The 15,076-nt window shown below is 37.1% G+C and overlaps 1 protein-coding gene across 18 annotated transcripts in view; it reads right to left on the bottom strand.

Moving 5' to 3' along the window:
* SETD5 (SET domain containing 5) overlaps positions 1-15,076 on the bottom strand; it is a 75,762-nt gene that overhangs the window by 31,564 nt on the left and 29,122 nt on the right. For 2 of the 18 annotated variants that reach the window (XM_057705302.1, XM_057705296.1), the window contains exons 2-10: positions 12,850-12,909; positions 9,995-10,181; positions 8,955-9,179; positions 5,394-5,586; positions 5,006-5,111; positions 4,471-4,679; positions 4,075-4,133; positions 3,375-3,553; positions 2,399-2,437 (exon numbers count right to left, since the gene is read on the bottom strand). In XM_057705302.1, the coding sequence (XP_057561285.1) occupies positions 2,399-2,437; positions 3,375-3,553; positions 4,075-4,133; positions 4,471-4,679; positions 5,006-5,111; positions 5,394-5,485 (684 nt within the window). In that variant the 5' untranslated portion in view covers positions 5,486-5,586; positions 8,955-9,179; positions 9,995-10,181; positions 12,850-12,909. Of the gene's footprint in view, positions 1-2,398; positions 2,438-3,374; positions 3,554-4,074; positions 4,134-4,325; positions 4,367-4,470; positions 4,680-5,005; positions 5,112-5,393; positions 5,587-8,954; positions 9,180-9,994; positions 10,182-11,126; positions 11,216-12,849; positions 12,910-15,076 lie in introns of those variants that run through there. The other 16 variants (XM_057705306.1, XM_057705301.1, XM_057705297.1 and 13 more) reach the window with 15 other exon arrangements.

Raw genomic sequence — 15,076 nt, forward strand, 5'->3', positions numbered from 1 at the left:
CACTGATAGTGATGATGTCACACTAGTGATGAATAGAAGGAAAAGACACCACAGTACCAAAACCACCTGCAAATCCATGTCGACTCTAAACTTGCAAAAACAGGTATAAAAAAATTAAATACAGTTTCTAGGAATGACAGAGAAAACATTTATACCCATTATAACAACTGCTTTCTTTCACTTCTGTGTCACTTGTTTTGATTGACTATTGTCCACCATCCTTCCCCCAAGGAACAGGGAAATGGAAGGAAACAGTTAACACCAGTTTTCCACACTGCTCACTAGAGTCCAAAAGAATGAACAATAAACAAAGGGATCTAACAAACACCTAAGGCCAACACACTGAGAAGAGAATATCACCTGCTTGAGGTGTCAGTAGCAGCTGAGCAAAAGAAAAGTACACAACTTGAGACTTTATGGTGTTTATGAGACTGGGGATTACAGGTGCCCAAACAGTATTCCCAGGTTTAAGCTGATCCAGCAGTGATCATTAAACTTATGACTTGTTAAACAATGCATACTGGAAGCCTATGCCATAGTTTTAGCTATTGTTCACTAATACAACTCTGTCTACTCTGCTATCCCATTCTTCTGGGTACTGGAGACCCCATCTCAGTGGGTTTAGAGCAGTGGTTCTCAACCAGAGGGCGTTTTGCCACCAAGGAGAAATTTAGTAGTATCTGAAGTCATTTTTGATTAATACATCTGTGTGTGTGTGTTACTGGCACCTAGTAGGTAAATGCTAGGGACGCTGCTACACAGCCTACTGTAATGCAAAAGACAGCCCTGATCCCTACAGAGAATTATTTGGTTCAAAATGTCAACAGTGTCGAGGCTGAGAAACCCTGGTTTAGAGCAATCTCCAGTAAGGAAATTCAATTTTGGGGTTAAAAAGCCAAATGATAGATTCTTCTCATTCTTATGGTATGGTTCCCACTCAGATCTTTGGTGAAGTTCTTACTAACAATTAATTCTGAGTACAAAATTTATAACAACTTAGAATTCTGATATGAGAATCAAAACAAACCAACTAGTATTTTTAAATTATTTAAATTTTAACATGCGTATGAGGCTGTCAACATCTCAAAACTGCAAGCAATATTTGGAGTTTATGTGTAGTTTTCTGGGAGAGCCATTCAGTACCTTTCAAAGGTTTCAAACTTCTGGAGGCAAGTTACAATAGTTAGCTGATATAAGAGAAAAGGGCTTACCACCTGGGATCAGGGCTATGTCTGCCTCATAAATCTATTTAAGGTCCCCTCTAAGCAAATGTCTCCTTGCAGAAGATAGATCTAGCAAGGAAATAGTAACCGTGTTCCAAGACATACCAGGATTCTGATGGTTTTGGGCTCGTTAAGTCCTCTCTCATCTCTTTTACAGATGTGTACAAGTCTGTTAATGGGTATATGCAAGGTGAGGCTTCCAATTTTATATAAAGTACCACCTGTGATCTTTTTAACATGAGTCATATTGGTGTTCCGTGTGTGTGTGTGTGTGTGTAAATTCTAAAAAAGCTTATCCTCACTAAAAGAGTTTAACATTTACTATGTAACGGTCGACAGGAAAGATCCTGCTTTTATATCAATTACACATTTAGGCATAATAACACTTACAGAATTAAACTAGATTTTGCTTCTAATTAAATGCTTTGAAGTCATTAAGTAATGGTTTGGGAGATACGCTGTTCTTCTATATATACACATAGGTAAAGGAAGATACCAGACAGTATATTCAAATCTCCTTTGTGCAAACTCCTTCCTTATCAACTAGTAACTGAAAGTCCCTTTAAACCATTGCACATAGTTTCTCTGTTCTCCAATCACTATCCGAAATCATGTTTCATAAGCTCTTTTATTTGATAATTGAAGAAAAGAAGCACACTAGCATCACCTGAGTCTTCTATACCTAACAGACATGCCAGGAGGAAACAGTTCAAAACTAAGTTCCAATGAGAATAATTCTTATCAATACTACTACTTTCCTACTGATGAAATTTATCCTTCTAACTGGTTATTAAAGCCTACATGGTTCTAGGCTGGGTGCACAAGAGATCCTCTATCACCAGAAAATCCTCACTCTTGAGGTGGAGGCCAATCACGATGATGGAAAACATCAGCCTCATTTTGTTTGGCAAAATGTCACTTACCCCCACCCCTAGAGAAGCAGCTAATGAAAAAACCAGTAAATGAAGGCTAATTACAGAAAAGGAAAATATTTCAGAAAATGGCCAAGAAAATCTACTTTGGAGAAAGGGTCTATGAAAACTGAACGGCAACAATTACAAACTAACGAGAAGCAGAGTCCAAGATTCCCAGACCATCAATGTCAGGAAAGAAGCTGACCAAAATGCAAGATCACAATGAAGTAAAACACAGCATCAGGGAAGAATACCCCTTACCTTCATCCGCAAGGACTTCCGGGATCCCTCTCGAAATGCCTATCCCAAAGAGGAAAACAAGTAGAACAAAACAAAACTTGGTACCAAGAATGACAGTTATACCTATCTGAGACTAAAACTAAGGCAAGAACTAGTGTTCTCGTCTGTCCCCTTTACCCTAGGTAACAAATATAGTGAAATTCCCCACACTATTATCAAGAATAGGGGTAGCACATGGCCAGTGAACTCTAAGGCTAATTCCAATACTTTCCATTGTGGAATTGGGTAATTAACAGGGAGGAGCATGCATCATTAAATCCTATATGCACCCCGACACTGAAAGAAAAAGTAAATAAAAATGTTAAGTAAGGCTGCAGATTTACCAATTTTGAAATTAAGAAGGAAACAAAGACCAATCCCCTTAACAAGGGGTGGGCAAGTCACCTAGGAGCAACAAAGTTGCTGTGATGGGGAAGAAAGAACACAAAACAGAAGAGATTTCTTCTGGAGACTTTTTAGTTGAGAATACAGGAAAGTGACCACAACACTGAGTAATCCTATACCATTCAAGAGATGTTTCCTGATTTTTTTGAAACAAGGAAAAAACAATCAACCAACAACATGAAGTGGGCATGTACCAGGACAAGAATTTCAGACTGGGTTTTGGTTGAGGAGGCGGGAGATACTGTAAGGATAGTAGAAGCCTAGACTGGAGGCTGCAGCACACATGGGCTTGTGCCAGGTGGGGCTGGGATTTCATACCTGGGATGGGGGTTGGAGTAAAAGAAACTCTATCCCAGCTGTGACAGTATAAGTTGGCAGAAAAGAGCCTGATCTACATGTTCATAACACATATTAGCTGATTTTTGCAAGTAGAGCAAAAGCGGCCCTTCAAACATCTGGATTACATTCCTTAAAAGAATTTTGGTGCATTCTTCATCCAAAATTTGGGCTATTTCAGACATATTTCTAGTGAAGATAATTTTACCCTTCATACCTTGATTTTCTTCGTCTTTGGTGCCGCACGACCCTTTTCTGGACTCTTTTTCCGCTTCTTGGGTTTGGTTCTTCTCACAGTTAAGGTGATGCTTGTAGGTGTGTGCTGTGTTGCTGTATACAACACAGTGGAATGAGAAAGCTCCTCATCCCAGCTTTCTGTTGCACTGCTATCCCCACCTGAAAAAAGGTTATTTCATAGTTCACATTGTACAAAAAGCCTCATAAGTGCACTAAAAGTGGCTTATTCCTTTAGGTCTAGCCCATATCCAGTAAGTCATTACTCCTACTATTAACTCTATTATCTGCAGAACATAAATATCTACATTCCATATGAAAACGAGATTCTTTCTATATCATGGAGATTAAGCATACAAACCCTGTTCTATACCCTAAGTATTTTCCTCCTTGAATTCAGTCCCCAGGCTCCACTGCCTCAATGGATATGCAACATAGAAAAGGAACTCTGTGTGTGTGTGTGTGCTCACAAGGAATATTTTGATTACTATAGAGCTAAAACGTTGATTCTGGATACAGTTAATTCACAACAATAGAATTACAATGGTCTTGAGAGGACTTCACTCACTGTCCATAAAAAGAGCTGAGGACCATGAGAACTTACAAGAAGGGTTCTTGGAATGAATATTAAAACCACAAAATAGTATATGTCAAAACATGGGCCAAATCCATCTTTTGCTCACCTGATATGTTGTCCTGCTTCCGCCGATGAAGTCTAATAACCTTCCCCCTGCTCATTCCCCTAAAGAGGGAAAATAAACTTAAAGTAGTCCTTCCAACAGCATGTTGCATATCATCGCACACATGGGAGAAGTGTCTCTGCATGTACTACCCCCTCCTCCCACCTACCAAATGTTTCCAGGACATAAAATTTCATATCAAATTCAATAGCTTTAACATCAATCTCTCATTCCTTGTTGTCAGCAATTCTCACCTAGTGCAGAGAATTCGAGCCAAGGAGCACTAAGGAATCATCTACATTAACAAACACAAGAAAGAATACTTTGAGCTTTTCCCTACTAATAAGAAACCCTAATCCCAGCAACCCAGGGTTGGATTTAGATGGAACACGATCTTACCTGCACTTGTCACAGTTGAGAAGGAAGCCATCCTGAGAAAGACCACAAGGACACCAGGTAGGAACAGTCTCTCCTTCAGAGTTCGGGCTGTCTCCACAGCGTTCCTCTACGGGCGACGGCAGGCCATTCAGGTCAGAACGAGGGATGATCGTCTGGACAGGGGGAGAAGCAGGAGGTGTCGGAGGAGGAGGGGCTCCGTAATTATGATCCTGAAAATAAGATTTTTTAAATCAACAGTGTCCAAACACTGGCCCCTCTCTCCCCTAAAGTATGGTACATATGGAAAGAAAGAAGAAAGTAGTACCCTTCGTTTTTTGGCTTCAACCAGGAAAGTGATAAAACAAAATGCCAAGGTCAACTGGGACATAAAAACAAGAACAATGATGCAGGGCTAGACGTCCGCTGGAGGCAGGGAAGTGCAAAAGGGGCAACTTCGTCATGCTGCATATAAACATTTCAAGAAAGTCACAATGTGTAAGAATGGATTACACTCCAGGAAGATCACTGCTCTGGAGAGAAACAAATGCATACTCACAGCATAAGGCAGTCCTCGACACCCATGCCTCTGAGTGGTCCCATAATTATGAGTGGAATACACGCTCTTCTCATTAACTGCTGGACTAGCCTCCACAGATTCAGGGCTGCACAAAGGCGAAAAGCAACGCATGATAGCATAACACCTAATCTTCTCTTAAACTAAGACTTAACTTCCCATTCTAACCCCTCCTCTTTCCACAACCACCAGCCACTAGAATAAGAGAAAGGACTCAGTGTAACAATCTGATTAACATAACTAAGCCTATAAATAACAGTAGGAGTGTTATTAAATGTGGATTTGTGTGTAACATGAAGCCAGTACAGGCAGATGTCTCAAAGCAGGCACCTGGGATACAAGGTGTCCCTAATGACAAACACAAACGTACCAGCTGAGCAGGGAGTTTCCCCTAGAGAAGCCACTCTGGGCTGGTTTAGACTCAGAACTATTCTTCTTAATTGGATCTCTTAATACTTCCATGAAACCTCACATGACATTTGCAGTGAGTGAGATGATGAAAGTGCCTTCTGCACTGCCCCAGGGACCAGGCCCTCTTCCATTCACTACCAAGACAGGATACCCTGAAGAAAGTACAGGTAAAAACAATGGCATCTTATATTTATCATACCTCTCATCTTGATGAACCCCCAACACCTTTCAAATATTAGAGTAATAATTTCTCATCCACCAATGACATGCAAGCATATCACAGACACAATTATTTAATAGCTGCATGATAATACCATAGAACTTCCAACTATTCAAAACGGTACTCAGAAGTTTAGTCTAGTGACAAAACAACAGTAGCACTGGCTACCATTTTGAACTGCCCATTATTTGCTAAGTGCTTTATTTGTATTAATTTATTTACTCTGCAACTACTAAACATGGTAAATAGCACCCCATTTTTACAGAATGCAAAGTTGAGGTGGTGAGATTATATGACTTTGCCAAGGTCACACAATGACAGAGCCAGGATTTGAAACAATGTCTGACTCCAAAGTCTGTGCTGTTTCCACTATGCCTAACTGGTTTGGAAATGAGGATAACTTTCTTCCTTTAAAGAAAATTACATAAGATCTTAAGTAACCAGGCTTAGTGAGAAGCTTTGTTGAGTATTTTTTTGGGCCCTCACTAAGTGGTAAGTAAACTGTTCAAACACAATTTATTAATACAAAATAATTATAAATGTGTTGAAATTTAGAAATTTAATGTAAGCCTTTACTTGATAATAAAAAGGCATAGGTGGCTAAGGACAAAATTCAAGTTTTTGGATTAAAAAGAACTTTAACTCTGATTACTTAGGTACCTGGTTAGGTTTTAGAAAACTTTGAAAGATAATTAAGGAATGCAACGGCATGACTTTGTAGAACTGAATAATGGATCATCTGCCATTTAAATTAACCAGCACTGAGATTCACAAATTAGAAAATCCAAAGACACACGTAACTTAAGTCTTAGTAATCAACCAAATGGTCTTTTAGGGAATCAAATAATGAATACTGCTTGCTTCAAGTAATATACATTTTTCTGGCTTGGAAATGCACATAATACAGGACTTGGCAGGAGTAAAGGGTGCAGTTTAATGTGTGCAATGTCAGCTGAGAAGTGAGGGATAAAAGAAAATTCTGAGATATGTATCCAACTCACCCAGTTATATGCTCCAAAACTGTGAGAAGGGATCTTATAAATAACAGCAAAGGTAATTTCTAGGTGAAGAAGAACTTTAGACATAGGAAAGTATTCTCTGTTAGTGAAGTGCATGCATTTTATTACTTAAGAGTGTCTGTAAGATGGGAACTGGGCAGGGGTGGGGGAATACATCAAGAATGCAGGTCAGTATTCTTGAGAAACAGATGATCTGAACATGGCTCACTGAGAGGCAGTCAGCTCTGAGTATTAGGAAACAGGTGGGGTTTCCTAAATGAAACCAAAGGCAAACAAGCATTAATAAAATGAAGGTAGAATTTAGTTTCTATGATGGACAGTTAAGAGAAAGTAATAACTTTATACAATATTGTTAATTTACTAGATAAACAAGTATTTCAAAGAGCTTTACATATTTTATGTAAGAAATTTTGTATCACTGAACACATGGGGTGAAACATGATAGCTGTTCATTAGAAATGGATTTTTTTTTTTGGACGGGAAAAAGGAAAGTGGCATGAAATAAAAGATGGCCATGGAGATGGAGCTATGCTGGTTGTATCTTACCCATCTCCAAACTGGGTAAATATGAACATATGCACTTCATGTGCAAGTCTAGGGAATAAAAATAAAATGTATATTGTGTAGGTTAAAAGGCCATCCCACTGCACAGTACTTTGTAGTCAAGCATAGCATTTAATATATTGCTATGTGTGCCAAATATTAAAATTTAAGCTCATATCTTTTGATAAGGAAACTGCAATTCCCATACTGGTTACAGATTAAATACATAGTTACATACTGACAGGTAACTGTAAGATTTCCTAGGATATTCCTTAACATATAGACACATATATCAGCTCTTATCTACATTTAAAAATACTGATAAAAAATTTGGAGTGTTAGGATTGCATCTCTTTATTAGCCAACCATTTTATGCAAATGTAATTATAGCCTTTCTTCCCCTATGTTTGAACTTCTATGACAGTTGGGCACATACACAGAAGCCATGTTTACAACAGATATACTTCATCAATTGTGTTCTAAGTATAATATGCAACCTGCTGTTATAACACTACCTCTTAGAAAATGTCTGAAATTCATTTAAGGCAGGACTGTAAACTCAGAAAAGTCTTTGCTTCTACTGTTACATCTAGAGGTTTTCCTACAAATATACAAAAAAACAAAAACAAAACATAATGCATACCATTGCCTTCAGATTTAAAATCCCTTAAGGTAGGGTCTAGGTCTTTTAATTACTGAGTATGTTGCCCAGGTTTAATCTCAGAGTGCCCAAAATAGTGGAATATGCATGACAGTGACATATGCCGAGTGAAGTATTAACAAATATCATCAATAATTTAACATAATGGTATATAAGCTAACTGTTGACATTCTCTTGCTTTGTAGGAATACTAAATGAAAAATTGTGTAATTAGCTATGACCACGTTATCAGAAACCTGTCTGGAGATTATGGATGAAAATGTTTTAGGAAATAGAAACATTGCAATCAAATTTTTAGGCCAGAAGTATTTTGTGATTCTGCAATTACTTCTGGACTCCCTAGCAACATTTATGGGCAGCCAGCTCTGCACTCTGGGAAAAATACCTGTTTTAAGAATAATTGCTTTAGGTCTTTTCCCTAGCTACTAATCCCAAACTTGTTGAGTTAATCTTTTTGAAATTTCCCACAAACATTAATGTCATCTACCTATACAGCTTGTCAGCCAATGCATATAGGAGGCTAGTGGTCGATATTATACAAATCCATTAACACTATACAATTACCTGTAAATGAACGAAGATTTTTAAGTACTTTATTTGGGAAATAGTTTGTAAAATTGGAAGTCTTGGCTATTGGCATAACTAAATCTCTTTGGCATGCAAAAAGCAAACAAACAAACAAACAAAACAAAACAAGAAAAAAGGCCCTGGAAGTAACACCATCCACCCTTCCCCTTCCCCCACCCTCCATCTTCCTTTTTATATGGGAATAAGGCCAAAAACTGCTTTCAATTCTAGACTACCCCAGAATATAACACACTGCTTCTTAGGGTAGCTTCATTTTAAGTCTTCCTCTTTAAGGAAGTCATTAAACAGTTAAATTATCCTAGGTGGCTTTGTGAAAAAATATACATGCTCTTTACTAATATGCTCAGTTTTAAGGAAGAAAACCACTATTATCAGGGATGCAGTTGAACCCAGAGTTCTGGTACAGTGTCTTTAGTTTGCTGAAGGGGAAAGAATCCCCAGGGACTGTGAAAATGGCAAGAGAAACAGGGGAATTAGAGCAACACCCACCTCACTCAAGAAGTGGCTGTGGGATCAAGAGTCTGAACTGGACCTGAACATATTCAAAACACCAGGATTTTTCCAGCCCAGACCCTAATCCCTGGTACTGCCTGGAATAGACTTGGCTTCTGGGGGTGTGCTGCTCCCTAGGCCCCTTGGGTCTCTTTCGCTGGACTTTCACATCCTGGTGTAGTGCCACTTCGTCTTGAAAGGTAGGGGGCTTCCACTTCCTTTCTGTAAGCAAGGAAGATTGGGTACAAGGGAGGTAAAAGGACAAGAGGGGGAATCTGTGAGCAGGGGGAATCTTGGACAACTTAAAAGAGAAGGGATACAAAAGGCTAAAAATTTTAAAACTGTGAATAATATATAAAGTTTTATAATGAAGGCCTACCTTCATTGCCATTTGGCATATAAATTCTTCAAGAATTGAGAGTCTATTTTAGGGATTGGACTTTTCGACAAATTCTGAATTCCTAAAGCTGCTCTTAGCTGAAAAAAAAGTTTGGTACCACTGATTTTGAAGGTCCTCTTTCTAGGCAATGAATATTAAAAAAAAACAGATGACACTACTTTCCACATTTTCTATCCCAAATATCAGAAGGTCTAAGTAACCTGCCCATATAGGTGCAGCCCCTTTACTCTAGAACAAACAGAAGTACATAGGAAGAGGCCTTCAAGGAAAATCAGTTGGAGAGAACTCCTCCTTATCCTCCATTCATCAGATAATCATTAACGCTACAGAAGCAGGTAGTGACACTTATCTCAATCTTCCTCACCCATCAAAACAAATGAAAATGTAATCACTACCTTGAAAATTTAATTCTATTAATTATTTACTCAGAAATCCCGACCCACCCAAATTCTTGTTCTCCCCCTTCTAATTCTTTTTTCCCTCCAGCTTCTATGGGGGAAAGGGAAAGGTCTAATGTAATTTATAATGGGCTAGGCTTGGGTTTAGAAAATCCCACATATTTATTATTAGATGCCCATAAGAAATCTGTCTCCACACAAACTGGTAATGTACCTACTACCTAGGAAACAGCACTTACTCTGATCCAGCAGCCATATCTGAGTAGGATGTATCTGGTGTGGTGACTCCCAGAGGGATTGCAATGCTCATGACGTCCAACACAGCAGAGAGTGGAAATCACGGGGTCCAATTATTGGAGACTGGCCACTCTGAGAGTGGGGGTGAGCTGCAGAGCCTCAACCAACATGTTATGGACATGAGGAATCCTAGCACAGAAAAGGAAAATATCTACTAAGCAGATAGTTCTTTAAATTTACTGCAAATGCTACTCAATATTTTTCATTTTTTGAATAAAGCTTTTAAGGGATAAATATAAAACAAGTACAAGGGATCAGCACTGTCCTGTGTTTACTATGTTCTACATTAATGCTCCACAAAGTGAGGTAGCAAAACTTACGTTCAATTTTCAATTCTATTTTAATTTTTTTCCTTTTCAGATAAAGGGAAAGTAATAGTCTGCTCATTACTGAGCACATTTCTCCCATTCCACACTCTTATCAAACAAATTCTTTTGGAATCCTAGGACCTAACTAACAAGTTTTAAGATAGAGGATAGTTAAGAGAATTTACTACTTTAATGTTATAGTTTAATGTTATTCCTTCCAAATTAAACATGATGATAAAAAAAATCAATTTTCGGAGAAGATGTAATTAGTAACTACATTTGTGAGGTAATACCCACTGCTAGGTATGAATAAAACCATTAAACACAAAGAGTACAGTTTCACAATAAAAATTAGAAAATTCTGCATGGAAAAGCAGTGAGGGAGGATACCTTGAGCCGGTGACCACAGCCAGCGGAATTTGGGAACAGAAAGACAAAATTGGTAGTGTAAACAAAAGTAGATTAAGAGATTTGGAGGTACAGTGCAGAGGGAAAAAGTGTACTTTGACTTTACATTAGTGATTTCACAGTTTTGTAAAAACACACACACACACACACACACAAAAACATTAAAAGAATGGGATGAAGCATTTTATGTGGGAGGGAAGAAAGTCAATGTGACTGTTAAGACCCAGGTTAATAAAGATTTTTGCAAAAAAGACTACAAAAAGAAGTCATGATTGATACACTGGTTCACGGTAAGACAAATAAGACAGCAGAAAATGATTATTTATACTAAAAAAATTAAATCAAATGAAAAGTATACCATTAATTGAGTCAATCCAGGGGATTAATGCAAATTTTAAAACAGCAGATGATCTGAGATGCTTGACTCATTTTGAAATATGAAGCAAACTAATATGGAAAAGAAAACCAATTGTGAACAGTGCATCAGGCCAGGATTTTTGAGAACATGTAAAGATAGTATTACTCTTCTATATCATTATTTTAGAATGCTAGAACAGCTAGAAACTAAGCAGTCCTCCCTGGCACGTACACTTTGAAAGAGCTGGATCTCACCAAAGGATCTAGGACTCTCTAAATCTGGGTGTGGTAATACACCTGCTCCTACTCAACCTGAGGTGACATGTTAAGACTTGAGACTGAAATGAAAAGGGCAAATCTTCCTATCTATTGCTTCCTCACAGCTCATGAAAGAAAAGTGACTAATGTAACTTTCTGTCTTTGGGCCCATCTTACACATAAATGTTTCCTTTCCCTAACAACATAACCAAACAGAGGAGAGCAGTACACCTTCCAAGCCTTTGGGAAACTGAAATAAAATCTAGAAATAACAGAAGAGAGAATACTTATCAAATAAGCCCAAAAAGGCATTTTTGAACATTGGGGATTGTTGGTTATAACTCTTTCTCTATTTGGTATCACTGAATAATTCTCAAAAAAAAAAAAAAAAAAAAAAAGCACCCAAAGGCTGCTTGGCTACATAACCAGAACAGAGTTTTAATAATGATCATACTTACTACCCTTGACCAATATAGGAATCTAAATCACATGTTATACTTCAGTAAAGAACCAATTACTCAAAACCATTAAAAAATCCTTTGTCATAGCCATTACTGTTATATGCCCATAAAAAAAGTAGGTGTTTAGATGAAAGAAAACTTAAAAAACTAAGCTGACAGTGGTTACCTTTCTGAGAGTCAAAAAAAGATATACTAAAAGGAAAAGATGGAAAAATCACTTCAGATAATATCTCCTTAATAAATGAATAAGTGATTAATACATTCCTTAATGAAATCCCAACCTAGCTAATTTGGATAGCTGATAAATAACTTTAAGAAAGATTAAGTAGTTAACTACTTTCATGAATTCATCTATTTTCCTTTTGTGTAATTTTATATGAACCCTTCCACTCTTCTGATGAAGGCATTTTAGATTACCTCAGTTATCCTGTTTCAAATAACACTTTTACAATAATAGGCCTTTATAAAAAAAAAAAAAAAAAAAAGATAAAACCTAATTTCTCATATAACCCCGAGACTAGTTCCTTTCCTAAATAACATACAAAATACAGCTATCACAATGTTAACTGAAGAACTTCTAACAGATCATCTATATGCAATATTTTATTGTAATTACTCTACTTTTATGAGACATTAGTCTCCTACTATAGTTTACCAAGCTTAGTAGTTATAACACTTACTAATTTATCACATAGTTTGGAGATTTGTCCTAGAAAGAACTGATAAGAATTAACATCTCTAGATGGAACAGTTTCAAGGTATCTTTTACTTGTTAATTTCTCTCTCTTTCTTCCTACCAAAATATAAACTCAATGCAGACAAGGATTTTTGTGTTTTATCCCCTGTTGTAGTTCCACAGCCTAGAACAGGGCCTGACACATAGAAGGTATCTGAGAATATTTGCTAAAAAAATTATGATCATTATTATATCAAAATTATAGTTTTTAGCATTCATTAAGGTACAAAAATTGAAATAAATTAAAAGAATTTACTTGGCTCAGTCACCTTTTTATAGACCTCTGAATATGAAGTCCCCCCAAATTATCTGCCAGTAGCTCTGAAGACCTAGAAAAAGTTGAGAAACAAATCAGGATAGAAAGAAATAACACAGATGGACACACAGAATAGAATCCTACAGAAATAATATTTTAACAGTAATTTTGTTTCATTTCTGTATACTGCCTTGTTTACCATCCTGTGTTCCATTTAGTACTATTTTCTTTGTCCTTTAACCTTATTTTCCCGTAAAGCCAAAACCTAAAGAAAGGGTAGGAAAGGCTTTGAGTTAAGAAGTAGTAAATACTGTCTCTGGGTAATCCTTTTCTTTCCTTCAAACCAGAATCCTCTCCCATTTCCCAAAGGATTCCTTCCTTTTAATCTCTTCTAGGAGGTGCTTCTCTTCTCTACTGACCCATTCCTAAATAAGGAGGCTTTTCTTTAATCAAATGTCAAATTTACTCTCCAGTCAGACAGGGATCTACCATTATCTATTAAAGTTCATATTACTCCTTTCTTTCCCCCATACCATCCCCCCATCCTCTTCTCCTATCATATAAAGAGTGACAAGAGGGAGTCAATTCCATTTGTGGTAAACTACACAATGGAAAACATGTAGAAAATAGAGCTTTAATGAGCTTTCTACACTCCAAAAAGAAAAAAATAGGTGATGACACAGGACTTAGGAGGGGAAAAAGTCAAATTTAACATCAGCCAGAAAGGAGTATCAATATCTGAAATGTTTATATATCATATATTTGGAAAGAGCTGTTTGTGGGATTCCAGTTACCAAGCAGTAGAGTAAATGTTCTTTATGTTGACATCCTATGGATTTCTAACTTTTTATTAAAAATTGGAAAATAAACTATTCTTCAGAAACAATTTTAAAAGAGCATACTCAGAACTGTAAAAATAAAAGGTACAAAGGTAACAGTAAACAGGAACAAGAAAAAAATTACACCAAAGAAGAAACAGACTCCTTTAGCAACAACAAATAAAGAAAAAAATGACAGGAGTAAAAAGAGAAATAAGTACATGAGCATACAGTAGCGGAAAAATGAAAGCTTCGGAATTTCAATTTCATTTCAGTTTAACTACAATCCATCAGAACCCTCAGGAACAGCAGAAAGTTCTTGGACTCAGAAGCAGAACCAACTTGTCTTCCAGTACCGAGTACTCTTTTGAGAAGTCACCATTTACATATAGTTTCTAAGGAAAAGGCTTTTAAGAACATGCCAGAAATGGTTTATAATTACCCCTGTCTTTTTAATTGGATTCAGAAATAGTCAATAGTCTCTGTATTTGCCATTCTGACAGTCTCTTCTCTATATGACTTGCTGAAAGCACAAGACCCGTGTGATCTGTCAGGTCACTCTCAGAGAAGACAGACAAAAAGTGTTTTAAGAACAACTCCAACAGAGATTTCAGAAAAAGAAATTGCATCAGCCAGGTGAGCCGGAAGCAGCTGGGAGACAAGAGTCCAATAAACAGCCAATCCGATGAAAGAAATTCAGAACAAGTCTGCTTCAGTAATCCTGTGAAGAGGACTGACAGGAAGAGGAGTGCCGCTTCAGAAAAAGAACAGGCCTCATATGCTTCAGACAGTCTTTGTACTGCGGCTGTGGACCTTGGCCATTCTCCCAGAAATGATGCAATCCTGATGAACAAGATCTGCTGCCAGAGAAACAATTGTTAACAGCCTATGCACACAGCAACTTAGCCAAGAAGCAATCTCTGATCAACTCTCTCCACAAACCACCAGAAAGTCAAATTTCTTCCTCAATTTTAGTCTCTGACAAAACCTGTTAGTGAATATATATTTAGATACATACAAACAGACCATTTTCTCAAAAATGTCCCTTTTTAGTTCCTTTGGCTTTATAACATCTATCCTCTACCATTAAATTTGAAAGAAAATATTGAGGTTATTTCTACTTTTATGAATTCTCGTGTTAACAGCTAGGTATTTAATTTAAATTTTACACTTTTTTTTCTCATTCTCATAAAAAATATGTTTTGGGATATAGTGGCTTCCCTAAGTTTTAAAATCACTCTGCAATCTAGCGCCCAATTATGAGATTTCAAAGTAAAGACAAATATGCACACTCACTAATTCAGGGCCAGAAAGGTGTATTTTACAGACATTTTTGATATTATGTGAAACTCAGTATGTTAAAAATAGGCATGTATTGCAGAAAAAGAGAAACTCTCTTCTTGCTCAGGCTGACATAAAAGG

This window comes from Hippopotamus amphibius, chromosome 13, assembly GCF_030028045.1.
Source record: "Hippopotamus amphibius kiboko isolate mHipAmp2 chromosome 13, mHipAmp2.hap2, whole genome shotgun sequence".
NCBI lineage: Eukaryota > Metazoa > Chordata > Mammalia > Artiodactyla > Hippopotamidae > Hippopotamus > Hippopotamus amphibius.